The sequence below is a fragment of the Hemiscyllium ocellatum genome, chromosome 2, assembly GCF_020745735.1.
Source record: "Hemiscyllium ocellatum isolate sHemOce1 chromosome 2, sHemOce1.pat.X.cur, whole genome shotgun sequence".
NCBI lineage: Eukaryota > Metazoa > Chordata > Chondrichthyes > Orectolobiformes > Hemiscylliidae > Hemiscyllium > Hemiscyllium ocellatum.
Genome location: NC_083402.1, coordinates 134,293,299 through 134,314,404, shown reverse-complemented (window position 1 = coordinate 134,314,404; position 21,106 = coordinate 134,293,299). Strand labels below are relative to the sequence as shown.

Genomic DNA, 21,106 nt, shown 5'->3' with positions numbered 1-21,106 from the left:
GGAGATGTGCAAGGCAGTTTTTTTAAAACAGGTGGCAAGTGGCCGAAACATGCTGGCAGAGGAGGTTGTCGAAGCAGATATAATAGCAAATCTTAAGAGGCATTTAGACAGACACGTGAACAGGACCATGTGCAGATAAACGGGATTAAAGTTTGTGAAAAGATTTGTAGCTCAGGTGCTCGTTGTTGTGGTTCTGTTCACCGAGCTGGGAATGTGTGTTGCAGACGTTTCGTCCCCTGTCTAGGTGACATCCTCAGTGCTTTGGAGCCTCCTGTGAAGCGCTTCTGTGGTCTTTCCTCCGGCGTTTGTAGTGGCCACAAGCGCATCACAGGAGGCTCCCAAGCACCGAGGATGTCACCTAGACAGGGGACGAAACGTCTGCAACACAAATTCCCAGCTCGGCGAACAGAACCACATAAACGGGATTAGTTTAGAATGACGCCATGGTTAGCACAGATATTGTTGGCCATAAGGGTCTATTCCTGTGTTGCACATTCCATATTCTATGTTTTTTTAGATTTCTAATCACTTGCTTAAACAGATTAATTTTCAGCTTCCAGAATGGAATTCCTCAAAACCAAGTATGATCTTATGAAAAAGAATTAATTAATTGTTTCAAATTAATCAACACAATTGTTTTTAACTTTGTTCATAAAAGGAAAGTGAACATTAATTTTAGGTAATCATTGCATTGTTGGAGAAATGCCATTCACTTCTGTAAAATTACAAGGAATTAGATTAGACAAATGGAATGCCATTGTTCTCATTTGGAATGCCCATCCAATCTAATTCAGTGCCACTGGACAACTTCTTGTAAACAATGATTGGATTGCCCGTGACTTGCCCAAATTGATGAATACTTTGCCACCTCATGGTGAGAGGCTGTAATTGCATTTGCAATGATATTTTAACAAATAACTGACAAACAAACACTAACAAATTCAAGGTTAATGTTAACGAAGGTTTCGGAATTGAAAGCAACGTGTCTTGTAGAAGATAGAAATATATTCTTAAAGCTTTTCATTCACCAATTTACATATTGCTCTTTCATTTGAGGTTCTGCTCTGGTGTTCCAAGTTACACTGATTCAATCAAAATTTGCCAAAAGTAGTATGCAATCATGCTTTAAACCCTAAATTCTTTCACCAGTTTGTCTCAAGCTAGCAAAACTCAAGAATGGAATATGGGTGAATGGAATAAAGGTAAAGGCACTTCACTATCTTCATTATAGCTTTAGTTACAGGGCAGTTGAGCTCAGTCAGCTAGACAGCACATTTGCATTGCAAAATTATACCAAAAGGGTATAATTTTAAACCATTATCAATTAACTCCTCCTTATGAGGAAGCAGTCTTGTGGTCTAGTAAGACTACAGCAACTTGACCTTTATAGTTATGGAACTTTTCAAAAAATGTAAACTATGAGAAAGTTCTTCCACGCCATGTTGTGGCAGAAAGGTTCATAGAAGCATTTTATTCATTTTTGGAGTAAAACAAGTTGGCAATAAGTAGTCTGGGACTACACTGGAAAAACGCACTTCTAGTGTAGAACTTTTATTTTTGGAATTTGGGCCAGGATGATCACACCTCTCACATTCTAATCAAAAATAATTTTCAGTGGCACTTGGAAATTTTATTATAAATTTATACAATTTTCCACAAAAGGAGTATTAGCATTTAAAATCTACAAAGACTGCAGCCCACAAAAGCAAAACAGCTGCAGCATTTTTTCGTTTATGCTAATCTCAGTATACATCCTAAATAAGATTTCCAATAGTCTTTGGTTGGCACACTTGAGAATCTGTACATTTAATCCACTGCAGGGAGAAGCAGCTAGTCAAGCATCAGTCAAAGTAATGCATCCCTTAGCTGTAAAAATATTCAAAGCTGTAAATGTCAGCATGAAGTTCACATTTCCAATGTGAGACTCCTGAAAAGTACAGCAATTTGAAAATTCAAACATACAAATTTTGTTAATAAAATAACAGGCCAGAACAATGGTTTTATTTTTGAGTGACATGCAGGAAGACTATGCCAAAAAGGCATTGAGTTCAATAATCTCACTCTGTGCTACATCATCACAAAGTCCAATCATTACGTTTCTCCAATTCTAATCCTGCTTTTAATCAAACAGCCATTTTGCAATTTCCAGTGGCAAGCTCTGGAATTTCCTCCATTTCCTTCCCACCTCCATCTGCTCTTGCAAGTCAAACTAATAAATGTACATCAATCAAACATTTAGCCATCTGTCTGTACGCTTTACGGCTCAGTAACACATTTCCTCTGATAACACTTCTTGAAATGATAATCTGTAGCACCAATAATATAAATACAAATTGCTACTGAACACCACCACTTAATATCAGTTTGTTGTCTTTGAAAAAGGACCAACTAATGGTAGCAAATTCAAATCTGATAGCAATTTGGTAAAATCCAAATATTTCAGTTACTCACTAGGACAGAGTGCGATCACAGCAGTATAAAATGTATTTGATTTACTTTGCTTTCTGAATTGCACTGCTGAGGTTTAGGAATTAACCTGAAGTGGGTACATCTGGACTATGTAACCTGTCATGTAGCAGTTACCAACAGCTTCAAGTATTCACAACCCGCTCAGGGATGGTTATACACACCTTTAGCATGGGAAGGGCTTGAATTCAGACACTGCACCACAGTAGTCATCTTTAGGTATTTTCTAATCAATCTCTTCAGGGATGCTGTGACATTGCTCTGCAGCAGGTGCAAACAAGTTAGGCCTCCTAACCCAGAGACACAGCACTACCACCCCACCACAAAAGTCCTCCAGGTATTTAGAGATTTTTTTGACCAATATATTCAGGGAAGTTATGACAACTCTGGAGCAGGTAGGACCTGAAGCTAGGCTTCCATGCTCAGACATAGGGACATTCCCACTGAACCACAAGAGACCTCTTCAGGCATTTTTAAAGATTCCCTTTTATATTGGCTACACCTGAAAAACATTTCTCCATTTTCAATGTGAACTGGGCAAGTGTATCTAAATTATCACAGCACTAATATACCAGAAATGGACTGGAGAAACCTGTACACTGCAATATATATTTGCACTTACCTGAAATTTCTAAAATGTTTGATTAGTATTTTGATTAGGAAATTTGATTTGATTCGGTTTCAATGTAGCATGGTTTGAATGAAAACTTGAGAAAGGATACACAGACTCTCAACTGCAATTACACAGCCCAATTGCTTAACACTGTACCCATTCAACATACCTGCAGGTGATATAATTGCAGTCATGAGTGAGGGTAAACTTCATTCAAATGCCACATTTTAAATCAAAAACGTCAATATGCTACAAGATAATGACCTGGTCTTTGAGAGAATTCTGGTGGGTAGTCAATCCTTGGTCTCTTTCTGGTGTTATATGAGTCAAATTCTTCTGCTCGACGCCTACGTAAATTAGGTAAACAAAATTATTATGAAACAACAATTTTATGCACATGTTTGAAAAAGCTGACAAATGTAAATTTAAAATAGCAATCAAGAAATGCAAACATATATAGAATCTTTTCCTGCAATTCATTAATCAGATGAATTGCACTGATGAAACAGTTCATCAGCTTGATCAGTTGGATTTGTGTAGATATTTTACTCCATGCATATTACATATCTTGTCAACAATGTGTTAAACCAATAAGCTTAAAAAACCTTCGTCTTCTCATTTTGAGTGCAGGACAATTACTGTTAGTTTCCAAAGACTGGATCTTCAGATCTCAAAAAGTCAAAGAAAATTACAACCAAACATTTGAGCACAAAGGTGATCAGCTGCATTTCACGATAGCTTAGTTTTATGCATATCATGGCAACGGAAAACTTTCTTTAAAAAAAAATTCAAAAAGTCGCAATGCAAAATACATGTTACCACATGAATACAAAAGGGGTGTACATTTTGTTCATTCTTAAATGATTCCAGTTGATTGAATAGACATTTCAAACAATTTACAGTTTAAAATACAGCTGCCCAAACAATTTTATCCCCACAAAGAGGAAGATGTAATGAGACCCTGTTTCAAATTGGAACACAACCTTTCTTAAACTCAGTTTAGTAAACCCAAAATCGAACTTAACTTTCCCTATTCTCTTTCTGCTAAACAGGACATGTGCAGTCAGTTTTAAAATTCACATTTGTATTATAATATGGAAATTTAATAAGTAATGGTAAAAAAAACCATTAATGTTGAATTTTCTCATTCACAAATGGGATTCATTCAAGTGTGCACTTTAAAGTCACATTGAATTCCTACAGTCTCCATGGGGATAAAACATTAAAAACACAAAACCCTTAAATAAAATGCCTTAATAGCCCAAAGTCAACAGGAAGAGTGATGTCAATTTTGTTCATACTAAATGACTTTTCTCCAGCTTTCTGTTGCATATGTCTTTATATATATATTAAAAAAAAACAAAAAAAAGCATTAAAAAGCTGTCACGGTGAGAAAAATTCATTAATTCTACATCAATTCTCACTATTGAACTGAAATATAAGTAAGTATATCCTGGATAGCAAAGCTACATTCTATATCAACTAAAACTTGCATTAAAGCTTCAAAATAATCCAAGCAAAGCTATTGAATTCAACAGTTAAACCAATTGAGTAATGCCAATTAACTATATGAATAGAGAAGTTTTAGAATTATGTATAATTAGTAATAAGAGAAGAGCTGATTAAACCAGTATCCAAACAGGTTACCTCAGTTTGAATAAACATAGTGAGATAGTTTGGAAGATAAAAACTGATCCTGATTAACATGTTAAGAAATAATGGAATTTTCTCACCATATCATCAAAACAAAACAAGGGCAACAACAGCAAGTTCATATAAAAATGCTGGTTAAAGGAGGAACATACCGCTTCTTGTAGTTGATTTTTGACCACGCAACGAAGGTTTTAATTTGACAGTAAAGTTCATAAAGCAGTCCCAACTAATGACTTATGATGTGAGCCACAAACATAAAAGGAGGGCCTGGCAGGCTGAGTAGAGGTGCTGTGGTAGCAATGCTATTGCAGTCCAGTGCAAAAAAAATAAATTCCATTCACCAAAGACCTTTAAAATAGCACAGTGAACCCCTTGGCTCATAACTTCAAAAGACAGCTGGCCGCACAGTCCATAATAGCCACAAAGAGAGGGGCACTGCCAGGTTTCCTCCTACCTAATCGACAGTCCACTACATCAATGAAATGGGTCATTGTTGAATTATTTTCTACCTACCACAGGTGCTTTTCATAAAAGGAAACATTTGTCAAAGGCTGCATTCCCAGCAAACTAAATCAATCCATAGTCCTTTGACAGTGTGAAGGGTATTGAAAGGTTTAAATCTGTTGTTTGATAGATGGCTACTGGCAAAAGCACTAAGCAGATTGGTTACATCAGTTCTTTGAAATTCTCCGCTTTTTTCACCACGTTAACACCCCTGTTCTCCCCCCAGGATTAGGAGGGAAACTGTATACTGTTCATAAGCATTGCTCAATGAGGTGGCTTCAAACTGTAAAAGTCCAGAGGCACTGTGGACATCTAGGAAGATTGCAAACTGACTCAGCAACATCCACTCTCTGGTTTGTTGCCAGGTCTCCAAGGCCATCGATTTTCCCTTTATAAAAAAAACCTAATCACGTGGATGCTTTCAGAAGCTCAGCAGCTTGATGGAAATATATTCATGAGACTAATACTTTTTAAAAGAATACTTTCAATACGTGTATGGATCACGGTGACCAGGGTGTTTCACCAAGTGAAAGAGTCCCACATTTAATGCTCTTCTTGACAAAGATAACATAACTTAACCCAAAATGAGATGTCATCTTCTGCAAAATTAATAATGATCCTTTTAAAGTCCCAGAGCACATTATTATCCACAGGAATACACCTGAAAGAAAAGGCTTTCACAAGATTATAAATGCAAAAAATTAGAAATATAATTTATACTCCACCTACCACACCAAAATTTAATTAGTTCTATTCAATACCTCAAACTTCCTCTACCCCACTATACGTACAGGATGTATCACTCTGTACTCATGTACTGGAAACAGTAATATGATCACCCCATTTCTTTATTACAGTTCATTCTGGACATTTATGCTTTAACCATGTATGGCTCCACTCTTTTACTCTTGAAGACGAAAAGCCACTGCGAAAGCACCCAGAGCTGTCAAGGGTAGACTGTGCAATCCTCACTGAAGCCACAGACTAGTCCATGCAGCTTGGCATGAGGATTTTAAAGTGATCTTCTGTATCGCTGGTACCATGACTGGTGACTCTTAGTGCTCCATCATGTTATTCCAATACAAGTGCCTACTATCAGTCCAAAGAACGTTTCTAACCTTCCCACTTCCCGGACAGGATCACGTCGAGAAGGCCGTCCCCTTGATCGTGGCTGAGAATGCACTCTTCTCTTGTGCCGCATTTTATGAATGAACTGATACAAGTCAATGCTTTCATCCGGTGGAAACAGAAGACAAAGTTGCGTGCCACATTCAGGTTCAATTTCCTGAAAAAACACAGCCCCAAAGAGACAATTTTAAAAAAAGCAAGCAATTTCAAAGTCTGTAATAAGTCTGAAACAGTAAGTTTTGCATACCTGCCCATCCCGTCCAATTTTAACTGGCTTGTTTTCATTCCACAGATTTACAAGATGCCCTGTTTTTGTGAATGGCAATTCACGTCTGGAAAGGAATACGTTTCCATCAGTAAGCATATCGGGCAAATATTCTACCTCTTTCAAATTGCTCATTAACAGAGCAAAGCACAATTGTTTGAAATTCATACAGCTTTTAATTCATTAATTTCATTATTCCTAGAAATAGTATTTCACTCTTTGGTCTTCTCAATCATTATGGGAGGCAGGTTACTTACTAATTCTGTACTAATTCATGCCCACATTTGGACATAAGACCATACGATTTAGAAGCACAAGTAGACCATTTGGCTTATCAAGTCTCAAGTTGATGATCTTTCCCATTTAAAATCTGGTTGAATCCTCTGGCTTGTCACTAATCTTTCCCAGAATACATTTTTTTCTTTCAACTTGAAAAGATTCTTAACTTCCCTGGTCAACCATGGTTAGTTCACCCCCTTCCTATAATTATGCCTCTCAAATATATGTTTCTAGTCATGAAACATTTTAAAACTGTCTTCCATTGTTCAACAACTGACTTTTCTGTTAAATCCTTCCTGAGTCCACTCCAGACACTTCTATCTGCATTCCTTTGTAATTACCCTTATTTAGATTTAATGTAGTTGCTTCCAACTTAAAATTGCTCAAGCTCAAATGGATTACCAAATTCTACACAAGGAAGAGCATCGGACATTTGGTGCAATTAGGAATGCAAAACATGACTGAACATAGGTTCAAGAGTACATTAGTTCAGCAGTTAGCACTGCTGCCTCACAGCACCAGGGATCCAGGTTTGATTCCAACTTCAAGTGATTGTGTAGAGTTTGCACATTCTCCCCATATCTGCACAGGTTTCCACCGGATGTTCCAGTATGCTCCCAAATCCAAAGATTTGCAAGGTAGGTGGACTGACCATGCTAATTGCCTATAGTGTTAAGGGATGTGTAGGTTAGGTGCATTAGCTACAGGAAATGCAGGGCTACAGGGATAGGGTAGGGAGATGGATCTGGATGGGATGCTCCTCAGAGGATTGGTGAGGCCTTGTTGGACTGAATGGTCTGTTTTTGCACTGTGGGGATTCTACGGGGAGAAAAACTATTCAGGTTGCTCAAAATCCTATTCAAAAAGCAATGACCCTCTCGGTACTCTGGGGAAGGCAGTGAAGGAAAAAGACAGTATCACACAAGTCCAGATTTCCTGCAGGCTATACAGCGAAGATGAGACTTTTGTGGGGAAGGTGCAGAATCTCTATTATGCACACTGCAATGAATTGCCCAGGAAATTGTACTTTCCAGCGGACAATTTTATTATGCCTGGAACACTCCAAACAGCTTCACTGAAATCAGATTAAGAAAACTAGCCGCTCAGTTATTAAAAAGCTTATTAAAACAGTTTAACTCTCAAGTAACTATCAAACTGACCACACACATTGCTTCCCATGCACCCAACTACACATTCCATGGACCAATTACAATCCTGTTGGACCCAACTCAACAATGACCTTCCCAATACCCATCTGGCATCCTAACATCACATTTAACTTATGCATCTCTGGTTTTTCAGGCAAAATAGCTGTTGGCAATTTTAAGTTTCAGATTTTGAGAGTTTACTGCTGTAATGGTGGTGGTGTGGGGGGTGGAAATGGTTTGCACTCCTCTTAATTCTGCAGTATAAAGTAAGAAAATAGTGGAAAGTACTTTTGCTCGCTGAGCTGCAAGATTCATTTTCTGACTTTTTATCACCATGCTAAGTAACATCATCAGTGAGCCTCCGGTGAAGCACTGGTGTTATGGCCCGCTTTTTATTTACGTGTTTAGGTTTCCTTGGGTTTGGTGATGTCATTTGAAGTTCTTTTTCTCAGAGGATGGTAAATGGGATCCAAGTCAATGTTTGTTGATAGAGTTCCAGTTGGAAAGCCATGCTTCTAGGAATTCTCGTGAATCTCTCGGCTTGGCTTGTCCTAGGATGGATGTGTTATCCCGGTGGAAGTAGTGTCCTTCCTCATCTGTACGCAAGGATAATAGGAAGAATGGGTCATGTCTTTTTGCCGCTTGTTGATGTTCATGTATCCTGGTGGCTAGGTTTCTGCCTCTTTGTCACAGTTCTTGCACAGTATTTTGCAAATGAATTTAGTTTTGCTTGTTGTCTGTACAGGGTCTTTCAAGTTCATTAGCTGTTGCTTTAGTGTGTTGGTGGGTTTATGGGCTACAATGAAGCCAAGAGGTCCGAGTAGTCTGGCAGTCATTTTAAAGGTGTTTTTGATGGAGGAGAGTGTGGCTAGGGTTTCCGGACATGTTTTGTCTGTTTGTTTGGGTTTGCTGCCGGGAAATCGGTGAACTGCGTTCATCGGGTACCTGTTCTTTTGAAATACACTGTATACATAATTTTCCTCTGCTCTTCATAGTTTCTCTATGCTGCAGTGTGTGGTGGCTCATTGAAATAATGTTCTAATGCAGCTCTGTTTGTGGATGTTGGGATGATTGCTTCTGTAGTTCCGTATTTGGTCCGTGTGTGTTATTTTCCTGTAGAGGCTGGTGCGAAGTTCTCCCCATTGGCTGTTCGGTCTACTGCAACATCCAAGCATGGCAGTTTGTTGTTGTTTTCCTCCTCTTTAGTGAATTTTATGCCAGTAAGGGTTTAATTGATGATTTTGAAGGTTACTTCTAATTTGTTTCGTTTACTGATGACAAAGGTATCATCCACGTAGCAGATTCAAAGTTTGGGTTGGATGGTTGGCAGAGCTGTTTGTTAGAGCCTCTGCATTATTGCCTCTGTTAAGAACCCTGATATCAAAGACCCCATGGGTGTTACATTGATTTGTCTGTAGGTTTTGTCGTTGAAGGTGAAGTGGGTGGTGAGGCATAGATCCACTAGCTTGACGAAATTGTCCTTGCTGATGAAGTTGGTAGTGTTTGGTGTATGTGTCTTTGGTTCTTCTAATACTGTAGTCAGTGTTTCCTTGGCTAAGCTGATGTTGATGATTGTGAATAGGCTGTTACATCAAAGGAGACCATTATTTCATCCTCTTCTATCATGGTATCTTTGATGGCATTCTGGAATTCTTGGTTGGAGAGAATGGAGTGGCGTGAATCTTCTACAAAATGTTTTAGTCTTTGGTGCAACTCCTTGGCTAAACTGTTAATTGGCGTTCCAGGTAGCGAGACCATGAGTCTGGGGGTCCTGGTGTGTGAATTTTAGGTAATCCATAGAAGCATAGTGTATTGGATCCGTCTGGTTGCATTTTTTTGGAAGTGGGTCTTATTTACTTCTCTAGATTTCTGACGTTTTTTACGTAGGGCTGTGGTTTGGTTCTCTAGTTGTGGAGTCGGGTCTATTGCCACTTATTGGTAAGTGTTGGTATCTGCAAGCAGTGTGTTCGCATTCTCATGTAGTCTCTGATTTAAAATGACTGTCGAGCGACCTTTGTTTGCAGGTAGGATAACAATGCTTTTATCTTTTTAGTCCTTATAGTGCTTTCCTTTCTTGAGTGTATTGCCTTCCTTTTTCATTAAACAAATCGCAGATTCAGAACACCAGTCAACTAAGCCAATGGAATACTGAACCATAAAAGCAAAAGACCAGAGTAGTCAAGTGACATAATGGCCCACATTGGTCAGTGGTCACATAGTAATTTCTGCAATGGAGATGGAACTTGCACACTGGGATTCTGTACAATCCCCAATACAGCAGATTACAAGCGATTATCTTAGTAAATTAAAGATTCTGACAGTCAAACTAAATTAGAGACTTTGGCAGGTTCCACTGCAGTTATGTTAATGGGTACCCAAGAACAGCTAGATGATTAAAACTTTAGTTCAACCCATGGAGAACTATGAACTGACTTCCACAATATACCATTCTAACCCCAAATACACCCATCTTCCATTGAGCCCAACAATTCCCCTCCACAGCAGTAACTCTTCCCCAATAAAACACCTCACCTCCAGCCCTTTGACAGCATGTAGCAAGCTCTTCCCAGCACACACCTCCCTTCTTTATTATGTCACTACTCATACGCAACATGCTCTGCTTGAGCCCTGACACCCCACTCCAACACCCCTTTCTTCACCCATATTGATCATGAAACTATATATATGATGTCCCTTAAATCTTTCTTTCCTCACCCACAAAGTGACCAACCTGCCAACAACAACACACAAGCAGGTAGCCCATATATCAGAAAGTGCTGCTTAATACATGCACCGCATCATTCCGCAGCCGTTTTTTAATTTGTAATAGCTCTTAACTGTAGGCAGTACCTGCAAATCCAGTCGATTTTGAAAACGCCACCTAACATTTTTGCATTCATTCCTGCAGGTAGCACCCAGTGAATTGGAGATCCTCCATGGTGCGATTCTGATGAGAGTCTGGCAAATCCTGAAAATAATTGATTTATTTTAAAAACCAAGCTAAATAAAATTAACTTGCCTTGTTCTTCTAAATTTGAGTACACTGCATAATTTATTACACAATTAGGCATAAATATTGAAACAATATTTTATAGAAAGGATCAACCACAAGAAAATGTGTAGATTATCGAAAAAAGGACTACTTCTAAATTCCAAGGTATTTTTATGAAGTATTGTTGCAGTTGAGTAATTGCAGGCACAAATGTTAAGTGGCCGTATTCAATGAAAGCTGTGTGAGGAGGTGTGGGGCACACACACAGAAACAGAGATTGAATGAATGAATGCATTTATTTTTCCCTTGCTATCAACAAATTGCTGGTATTCCAGATACCACACGCAGAAAAAAAAAGCAATATTGCCATCTAGAACACAAACGGCCAAATTATGAATCAATGGAATGATGATTGGTGCCCAGTAAGCAAAGATGACAATTCATTTGATTCTGACTTTCTGCTGAATGTACACATCTCAATCTGATAAATATATCACCAAGGCCAACTTTAATTCAAAGTCAGTTTACTTTTATCATTCATTGTGTGTATTATCGTTGTGTGGTCATTTCTCCCAAATTTTCAAAACAGTGGAAATTACAAACACAGGCTCATTAAGCTTGATTGTAAAATGTAGAGTATGCTTCAGCAATGTTCAGTAGAAAGGGGGGTATTATTCAAGAAGCTGCATTGTGATGTAACATTGACAAACTATTTTTGAAACAGAACGCAATCAGAATCTATGCACTGGAAATAAATGCTGGCCTTGCAACAGTGCTCAAATGTTTTGGATGAACTAGAAAACTACTTTCTCACAAAAGCACCTAATCAGGGAAAAAAAGTATTCAATTTCCCAATATAATTTTCTTACCCTGAAACTTCCCACTTTCTCGAACAGAGAATATCAATATAACGCTCCGAGCATCACGGAATGCAGTGTTCAGCTTCTTCTCATTTACTGGCAGTGTTGACCATACACCCTAATAAAAAGGAATAAAAATACACCTTAAAGTTACTAATTTTCCAAAACATACATGGTTAAGATTGCGTTTAACAGCAAATATCTGAACTAACGAACAGTGATGGCTGGGAAAAGTCTCAACAGTACTGGCAACTCTTTCTCTGAAGTCATTATGTTTCCACGATATGACCCTGCATCACTTCAGGTTATGATTTCTGCTGTGCATTCCTTTCTCTAAAATGTTGAAAGAGCTGCTGAATATTTTCAGCATTTTCTATTTATATTTCAGATTTTTCAGCATTGAAATGCTACTGAAAGTTTAGATTTACTTCACTGCTGACAGCAATTGAGATAACTGGACAGGTATAATCTTTGACAACCATTCCAACAACAAAACAAGAAAATTATTGGCTGAAACAATTCATGTAATGCCTCCCCATTCCCTGATTTCTGCAAACAAGGACAACTAAAATTTACTGATAATCCTCCAAAATAAAGTCTCAACAACATTTTCAAGGGCTGTCCCATTTGATAACCCGTTTTTAGTTTAGTCACTGGTGGAATATCAGCAGTACAAAGTCCACAAAGACAAAAGAGCAGAAATTAGGCTGTTCAACCTATCAAGTCTGCTCCGCCATTCAATCAAGACTGATACATTTCACAATCCCATTCTCCTACATTCTCCCTGCAACCCTTGATCCTCAAGAATCTATCTCAGTCTCTGTGGCTAAAGAATTCTTTCCTTATTTCCATTCTAAAAAGTTTTCCTTATACTCTAGGGTTATGCCCTCGGGCCCTAGTCTCTCCTACCAATGGAAACATCTTCCCAACATCTACTCTGTCCAGGTCATTCATGTATTCTGTATGTTTCAATTAGATCTCCTTCATCCTTCTAAACTCCATCAAATATAAACCCAGAGTCCTCAAACATTCCTCATATATTAAGCTTTTCACTCCTGGGACCATTCTTTTGAAACTCCTCTGAACATGCTCCAGGGCCAGTACATCCTTCCCAAGGTATGGGGCCCAAAACTGCAGATAATGCTCCAAATATGGTCTGACCACAGCCTTATAGAGCCTCAAATATAAAAGCAGGGATGTACTTCCAAGTCCTCTCAAAATAAATGCCATCATTACATTTGCCTTCCTAACTATTGACTCAACCTGCAGGTTTACCTTGAGAGAATCCTAGACTAGAACTTCTAACTTTTTTTGCACTTTAGATTTGCAAATTTTCTCCCAATTTAGAAAAAGGTACATGCCTTTATTCTTTCTACCAAAGTGCATGACCTCACACTTTCCCAGTGTACTCAAATCTGCCACCTTTTGTCCACTCTCCTAACCTGTCCAAATCCTTCTGCAGCCTCCCTGCCTCCTCAATGCCATCTGTCCCTCCACCTAGCTTTGTATCGTCTGCAAACTTCACCAGAATGCCATCAATTCCTTCATCTAGATGGTTAAAGAATAAAGTGAAAACTTGTGGTCCAACACTGAGCCTTGTGGAACTCCACTTGTCACCAGCTGCCATCTTAAGAAGGACCCTTTTATTCTCACATTGTGCGACAGCCAAGCTCCTATCCATGCTTGCACCTTGCCTCTAACACCATGGGCCCTTATCATATTCAGTAGCAGTGGTGTTGTGCCCACTTTGTGTGTGTGTAGGTTTTCTTGGGTTGGTAATGTCATTTCTTGTTTTGATGTCATTTCCTGTGTTTTTCTCAGCAGGTGATAGGTGGGATCCAAATTGATGTGCTCATTGATAGAGTTCCAGTTGGAATGCTATCCTTTGAATAAACAGCTCTGCCAACCATCCAACCCACCAGAGGTCCATTACGTGGATAACACCTTTGTCATCACTAAACGAAACAAGTCGGAAAAACTTTCAAGACCATCAATACTATACATAAAATTCACAAAAGAGGTGGAAAACAACAAACTGCCATTCCTGGATGCCACAGTAGAGCGAACAGTCAAAAGGGAACTTCTAATCAGTGTCTACAGGAAAACAGCACATACGGACCAATCACTGAACAACTGAAGCAATTATCCCAACATCCACAAACGAAATTGCATTAGAACATTATTTCAACGAGCCACCACACACTGTAGCGCCAACGAACTATGAAGAGCAAAAGAAAACCACCTATACAGCATGTTCATGAGTAGCCAATGAACTCAGGCCATTGATTTCTCAGCAACAAAACCAAACAACCAGACAAAATGCAAGGTTTGTGAAGGTTTGTAGTTCAGGTTGAGGTTTAGGGTGTAGGTTTGATATCCAGACGTTTCATTACTTGGCTAGGTAACATCATCAGTGGCGACCTCCAAATGACATAAAGCGAAGCTGTTGTCTCCTGCTTTCTATTTATATCTTTCTCCTGGATGGGGTTCCTGGGGTTTTGTGGTGATCATGCATAATGAATGCTGGTATATTTTCTCTCCAGAATTAGGGCTCTGGAGTTTTGTGGTGATCACCACAAAACCCCAGGAACCCCATCCAGGAGAAAGATATAAACAGAAAGCAGGAGACAACAGCTTCACTTCACTTGGAGGTCACCACTGATGATGTTACCTAGCCAGGTAATGAAACGTCTGGATATCAAACCTACAGCTCAGTGAGCAAACCTACCCCAGACAAAATGCGCACACAAACCCTAGCCACTTTGCATCAAAGACATCTCGGAAATGATTGCCAGACTACTCAGACCTCTTGGCAGCATGGTACCAAGAACAACCAACCCACAAAAAGGCACGACCCACTGTACTAGTATCCTTACACACAGGTGAGGAAGGACACTACTTTGACTGGGATAATACATCCATCCTAGATCAACCCAAACAGATAGGCACAAGAATTCCTAGAGGTATGGCATTTCAACCAGAACTCTATCAACAAACACATCAATTTGGATCCTATCCATCGCCCTCTGAGAAAAAAAACAGGAAATGACATCACCAACTGAAGGAAACCTAAAGACAAATAGAAAGCAGACCATAACACCAGTGCTTCACTGGAGGTTCACTGATGTTAGCCAGTACGGTGACAAAACACCTGAAAATGAACCTTCCGACACAGCGAGAAATCTTACACCCAGAACCTCAACCTGAGCTACAAATCTGTTCCAAACTCGCTCATAAGGAAAACTTTAAAGACTAACAATGCTATACCTGTACTTCCATTGTTATACTGTTCTTAAATTATTTTTAAAAACATTATTTGATTCCCATTAAGAAAACAAATATTTTGCTGAGTGTCAATTATTCAGTTTTAAATGAGAGCACTGTCTTGCCAAAATGCTGATCAAATGATGACAGCTCAGTTAACTGAACAAGCAGATTTTAAATGATCTCTATTTTGTATATAGTAATTAATGCACAAGAGCAAAACCAAAAGAAACCACAGACAAAATGAAAAGACAATAGCTCAAATCACGAAATCCAGAAATTGAAATACTCAATGCAATTGACAGCTGCAATGACATTAGAAGTTTGGGAATAGATTTCTGTTTGAATGTGGAACTTCTGGTTAGCCAGAATTAAGTATCTGAGACAGATATATTTTGAAAAATTACTGGACTAAGGTCAGACAGTACAAGAGAATCAATACAGAACCCTAATTCTGGAGAGAAAAATGTACCAGCATTCATTACGCATGATCAAGCTAAATCAGCTGCAGCAAGATACTACTGTGACAAATTCATGTTACAAAGTGTCAACGTTAACCAATCTGAGGTACTGTGGTTCAAACAGATTGGATGACATGTGACTAGGCTCTACACTAATTTTACGCTATTTCTCTCACTTCAGTTGGCTTATGTGAAGCTAGCACTTTATGTCCGGCTCAAACAAGCACCCACACTACTATTTTCGCCCATGTGGCACATTTAGATTTGACTTGCAGAAAAGGCAACTTTCAATCTTGCAAGATGAGCCACTTGAAGGGATCAACCTTCTCTTAGTTTTGTCCTTCAGGCTGAATCCATTCATTGCCATACTATTGTAACAGGAATGATAACTGCCATCTCTCAGTATGGCCTGAATCCAACATTGTGAACTACGTGCAAGATCCAAATTAAAAATGATTGCACAAATGTTATAACAATGACCATCAAATTTCAGTGACTGGCCAGAACACTACGGAGACAACTTAGTACTTATAAACATATACAAGTTGAGAACACAAGAACTCAGAAAACGTTAGATACCATATACACCAAACTGATTAACTTCACAAATTAGAGGCAAACATAATCAACATTAAAACACAACGTTTCAGTGTATGCTGTGCAAAGTAGAGTTGGGTTCTTTTTAGTAATATCCAGTACACAAGACAGTACCTTTGCTTTTGCCAGGGATACATTCTCATGGTTATTGCTTTTTATGAGGAAAAATCGTGCATCTCGAAGAATATACTTCAGTTTACTAGTTTGATCTGTAAAAATGCAAACAAAAATTTACTCTACTTGATTGCAAATAGCACTATTAACAACTGCAGACTTATTATGTTGGACGACTTCTGTTCAGATATGTTAACTTTGTACCAGGACGTAAATAATGCATATGCTATCGTCTAATATTGAAAAGCAATTTTAGTGAAAGAACTGTCAGGATTATTCGAAGAGAAAAGTCAGAGGTGCAGTACAACAGAACAAAGCAGTCCTTGTGGTGCTATAAGTAATTAATTTGAATAAGTTCTTCATCTCAGCTGTGAAAGTTCAAAATGAAATAAAATCAAACATGCTGAAATTCCAAAACAGCCAAGGCAAACAATTCTGAACTACAAACTTTTGACAGCCATCATAAATTAAGGACAAAAAACAAAGTTGGAAGTATTCACTATTACTCATTTGAAGAACATCAGCAGAATGGAACAATCTCCTTGATATAAACCCACTCAAGTGGAAGTTCACTACTGCACTAGAAAATAAAGGGACAGAACATTGCTACAACTTAGAGGTCATCTCTCTACACGACCTGTAGACCTATGTTTTTTTTTTGTTAACAGGGAAAACTCCCCAAGTATGAAATGGGTTGACCTATATGGTCAAGATATGCAGCTGGCTACACACCATCTAAAATGTGCAAAGAATTAACAAATATTATGAACAGGCCCCAATTATTAACATGAAAGTAACAAACACAAGTAAATTCAGTGGACTAAAGCTGCATTTTAAACATTAAAAGCATAATTAAACCTCAATTTATGATCATATCCTTACCATATTTCTAATCGTCAATAACACCAGCCACCATTTCCATAGTTGGTATTGCCAAAAGCATTCTTCCTTAGAAATGCAAGAAAGTTGGCAAGTTTACTGGATCAACTGTGTTAGAATCTGAATTGTTAAAAACTGGTTTTGAAATTGAAGCCAAACTGTACAAAGAAGGTAATATATTTGCAGCCACAAACTTGTTAAAATAAACAGTTTGAATCTAGATGGCTTGTCAATTTTGATAGCATTAAACCTGCTTCCATAGTTCCACACCAATAGTATCAACCATGGAAGCTGACGATTACAAATGATTTGGAGATGCTGGTGTTGGACTGGGGTGTACACAGTTAAAAATCACACAACACCAGGTTATAGTCCAACAGGTTTAATTGGAAGCACACTAGCTTTCGGAGCGAAAGCTTGTGTGCTTCCATTAAACCTGTTGGACTACAACCTGGTGTTGTGTGATTTTTAACTGTGGACAATTACAAAATAATACATAGTAGCTATTCAGCAACGTTATTTAAGTATTGTTTAGCAATTTTTCTTGTTGCCAGCCTTCTACCACTCCCAATGCAACAACTAGTGTTCACAATCTCTGAGACAGAACACCTTCTTGCGGATCGTTTTAGGACACCCGCACCCACCAATCCCACCACCCCGTGGCCAAGTACTTCTACTCCCCCTCCGACTCAGTCAAGGACATGCAGGTCCTGAGCCTCCTCCACCACGACGCCTGAAGGAGGAGTGCCTCATATTCCGCCTTGGGACCCTGCGAACACACGGGATAAACGTGTATTTCCTCATTTCCCCTCCTCCCACATTATCCCAGTCCCAAACCTCCAACTTGGTACCACTCTCAGGACCCCTCCATCACTGCCCCTCTGACCTATCACCTTCTCTCTCACCTTCATCCACCAAATCCGCCCAACCCCACCCCCTCCTATTAATCTCAGCCCCGGCCCACAAGTCTCCTTCCTGATGCAGGGCTTATGCCTGAAACATCGATTCTCTTCTCTTCGGATGCTACCTGACTGGCTTAGCTATTCCAGCTCCACTTTCTCAACAGTGTTTACAATCTACCGGGGCAACTTCATGTACCAACAGACTAGACTTAAACAAACATCAAGCTGATTTTCTAAAGAAATGTGCAATTTGTCTGCCACAGTCAAATCTAAAGAATTGTAAACAAATTCAATGTAAAAGTTAATAAATGTTGTCAGCCACATTTGTGAAATTTGAGTTAACTTAAGAAATGTAGTACTACTTAATATCAAATGCAATTGGTTCACCTTAAAAAGGCGTTTACAACTCCTCAAAAGAAATCTAAGGTGTCACGTTAATGAAAAGGACTGAAAACAGATTTTTAAAACTGGTCATCATTTCAACAAAAAAAAACTGATTTATTATAGCAATATTTCAATTTAGAAACAGCCGACTTGGAAATGCTGTGAAATCAAAAGCTGTGAATCCAAGACAATGTAACAACCAATTGAGAAAATAACCAACAGCAGGGTGTAACATGCCATAATAGCTACTGTTAATCTCACCACATAAGTACATCAATTATGGCAGTTCAATAAAATGATCAATAAAAGCAAAGACAAAAAGTAATTAGTTTTAGTTTTGCAGCCCTATCCTCTTCCAAGAATTGGCAAAAATAACATTGATTACAAAACAATATTTTCAGTTAGAACAGTATATTGTTAGCAAGAGGAAACAGAACAAGATGACTTAAAGCATAAAAAAGGTTAATTACAATATTCAAACTTTTTTTCTAGATTCCAAAATGCAGGAGTTACTCTAAAGCCTTTAACCTATAACCCACATGTTGCAATGCTACACAATTTCTTGAACCCTTATTTCAAACCTCATTCATTTGGTAATAGATAAGCAATATTTCTTGGGAACTCAAGCTCATGATACGCTAATACTGCCCAAGAGACAGTTTTACAATCATGGTGAAGAATCTACAGGTTGTGCAGAAGGGAGTTTGGAAAATAAAGAGCACGAAAGCACGGGAAGGGCTAAAGCACAAAGACCACTGGCGATCTGTTGCAAGGTGTCTGTGGAATGCTACACCAGTCAAAAGGTCACTGTGGCAGGATGGGATAAGAATATTGGAATGCTCCTACACCAATTAGCAGAGTATTGTTGGGGATGAAAGGTCACTATGGTGGGATGAGATAACAACAGTTGGTAAAATCAGCCTCACCTACTAAATATCATCATGGCAGGTTGGGATAGGTCGTGACAATAAATATTTAGAACTTACCAATAAATATCTAATTAATAGTTAGTAGAGTCAGCCTGCTTAAGACCCTTGACAATAAATATCTAATCAGTAGTTGTACAATCAGCTTGGGACAGGAGGCCGTTGTGCTAGATGGGATGGCTAAATATCTCATCATGACAGGTTAGTCTGAGATGGGAGATCATTGTGGCAGAGGTGACAGTAAAATATCTAATCGTGACATTAGAATAATATTAAATAGAATGTAGGACAAACCATAGTGGCAGAAGTAGAAGAGATGATTGGAACTAACGTAATTGGTTTATTATATAGCTGGAGTAAGTTAATTCTGATTAACATAGTTGGGCATGCTGATAAGCTAACAAAAAGCTTATAGGGTGTCTTCACATGATTAAAAATAGGTATAAAGAGCCACGGACCCTGAAGTTTGGGGGCATTCAAGAATTTGCTTTCTGAGTGTGATGGTTTTTTGTTTGCAAATAACAGACCTACTCGTTGAAGAACTCTCTGCGTCCCCTGGTGATTCTCTACATTTTCTCCACGACAGGAGCAGAGAGGATACATGAAATTCATAGTAGAGTAAAATCCCCAATGTTTAGACAGCAATCACCTCAAATAAATCACCTGAGCAATATCTGCATTAGTAAGCTGCCATGAGAAAAGTGTAATTACAGCTGGGCTAACAACAGTGTCATTAGAATATTAGCCCAAGACATACATTCTGAATGATGCTCCACAGACTGAGTAATTGAAATAATTAAATTAAAATAAAAGAATTTTTGGACTTGCACCGAGAATTAGCAGTGTCCTTTTTGATGTTTACATTGAATGCTGTCCATCAGAAGTGACAGAAATCAGCCAATGCAATTTAGCAACATTTCTTTTGACTATTAAACTGCCCGTTTACAGTTAAGGTTTATAAATTATGAAGCACTGCAACTTCAGTAAACAAAACATACAATATTTTAAACCTGAGTGCATAAAAGCCATAGATGTTGAGTATGACACTTAACCTATCGGCTGCTTTTCAAGCTTTTCAACAGCACATTGAGAGCGTGCTGCCTTATGCTAACCTCTAAGCTAGTCGTTTCCATACCTTTACGAACTGCACGCACAGATGATGACAGCTTCTCATGTTTCTTCTCTGATCCTGCATTATAGTACACAAAACCCATTAGGCCCTTGCTGTTTAAGCTCCATACACAACAAGTTCCAAATGAAACACAAAACATACCTGCATACGAATCGGATGCTGAGCTTTCACTCCTATCAAACACAATTGGAGAAATGTCTCTAGATCGCTTTTTCTTCTCCTTTTTATCTGTCTCATCGTCTGAAGAAAAGTTAATTTGTAACAATTCTATTTAATGAATCTAAGAATCACAGACTGCAGTATGATGATGGGGGTTGAAAATTCCACTAAATTTGGTCTAGACCTGTTGAAAATTACAGATCAATAAAGTTTTTATAAACTGAACCATACTGTTTCAGTGTCCAATATCGGCAGCTAGGCACATACTCGGTACTCTAGCGGTTTTAGGGGCTTGAAAATATAGGGTGTTTTCACATGATTACAGAGCCAATTTAAAACAAAACACCGAAGCTAAGATTAACCAATTTTATAAATCCTTG

The 21,106-nt window shown here is 38.5% G+C and overlaps 1 protein-coding gene across 6 annotated transcripts in view; it reads right to left on the bottom strand.

The window, feature by feature from the left end:
* The window catches only part of ythdc1 (YTH N6-methyladenosine RNA binding protein C1), a 54,493-nt gene that overhangs the window by 15,751 nt on the left and 17,636 nt on the right, over window positions 1-21,106 (bottom strand). For 2 of the 6 annotated variants that reach the window (XM_060840290.1, XM_060840299.1), the window contains exons 5-12: window positions 20,709-20,807; window positions 20,571-20,624; window positions 16,345-16,439; window positions 11,918-12,026; window positions 10,907-11,024; window positions 6,612-6,696; window positions 6,355-6,521; window positions 3,344-3,426 (exon numbers count right to left, since the gene is read on the bottom strand). In XM_060840290.1, the coding sequence (XP_060696273.1) occupies window positions 3,344-3,426; window positions 6,355-6,521; window positions 6,612-6,696; window positions 10,907-11,024; window positions 11,918-12,026; window positions 16,345-16,439; window positions 20,571-20,624; window positions 20,709-20,807 (810 nt within the window). The remainder of the gene's footprint in view (window positions 1-3,343; window positions 3,427-6,354; window positions 6,522-6,611; window positions 6,697-10,906; window positions 11,025-11,917; window positions 12,027-16,344; window positions 16,440-20,570; window positions 20,625-20,708; window positions 20,808-21,106) is intronic. The other 4 variants (XM_060840310.1, XM_060840317.1, XM_060840327.1 and 1 more) reach the window with 2 other exon arrangements.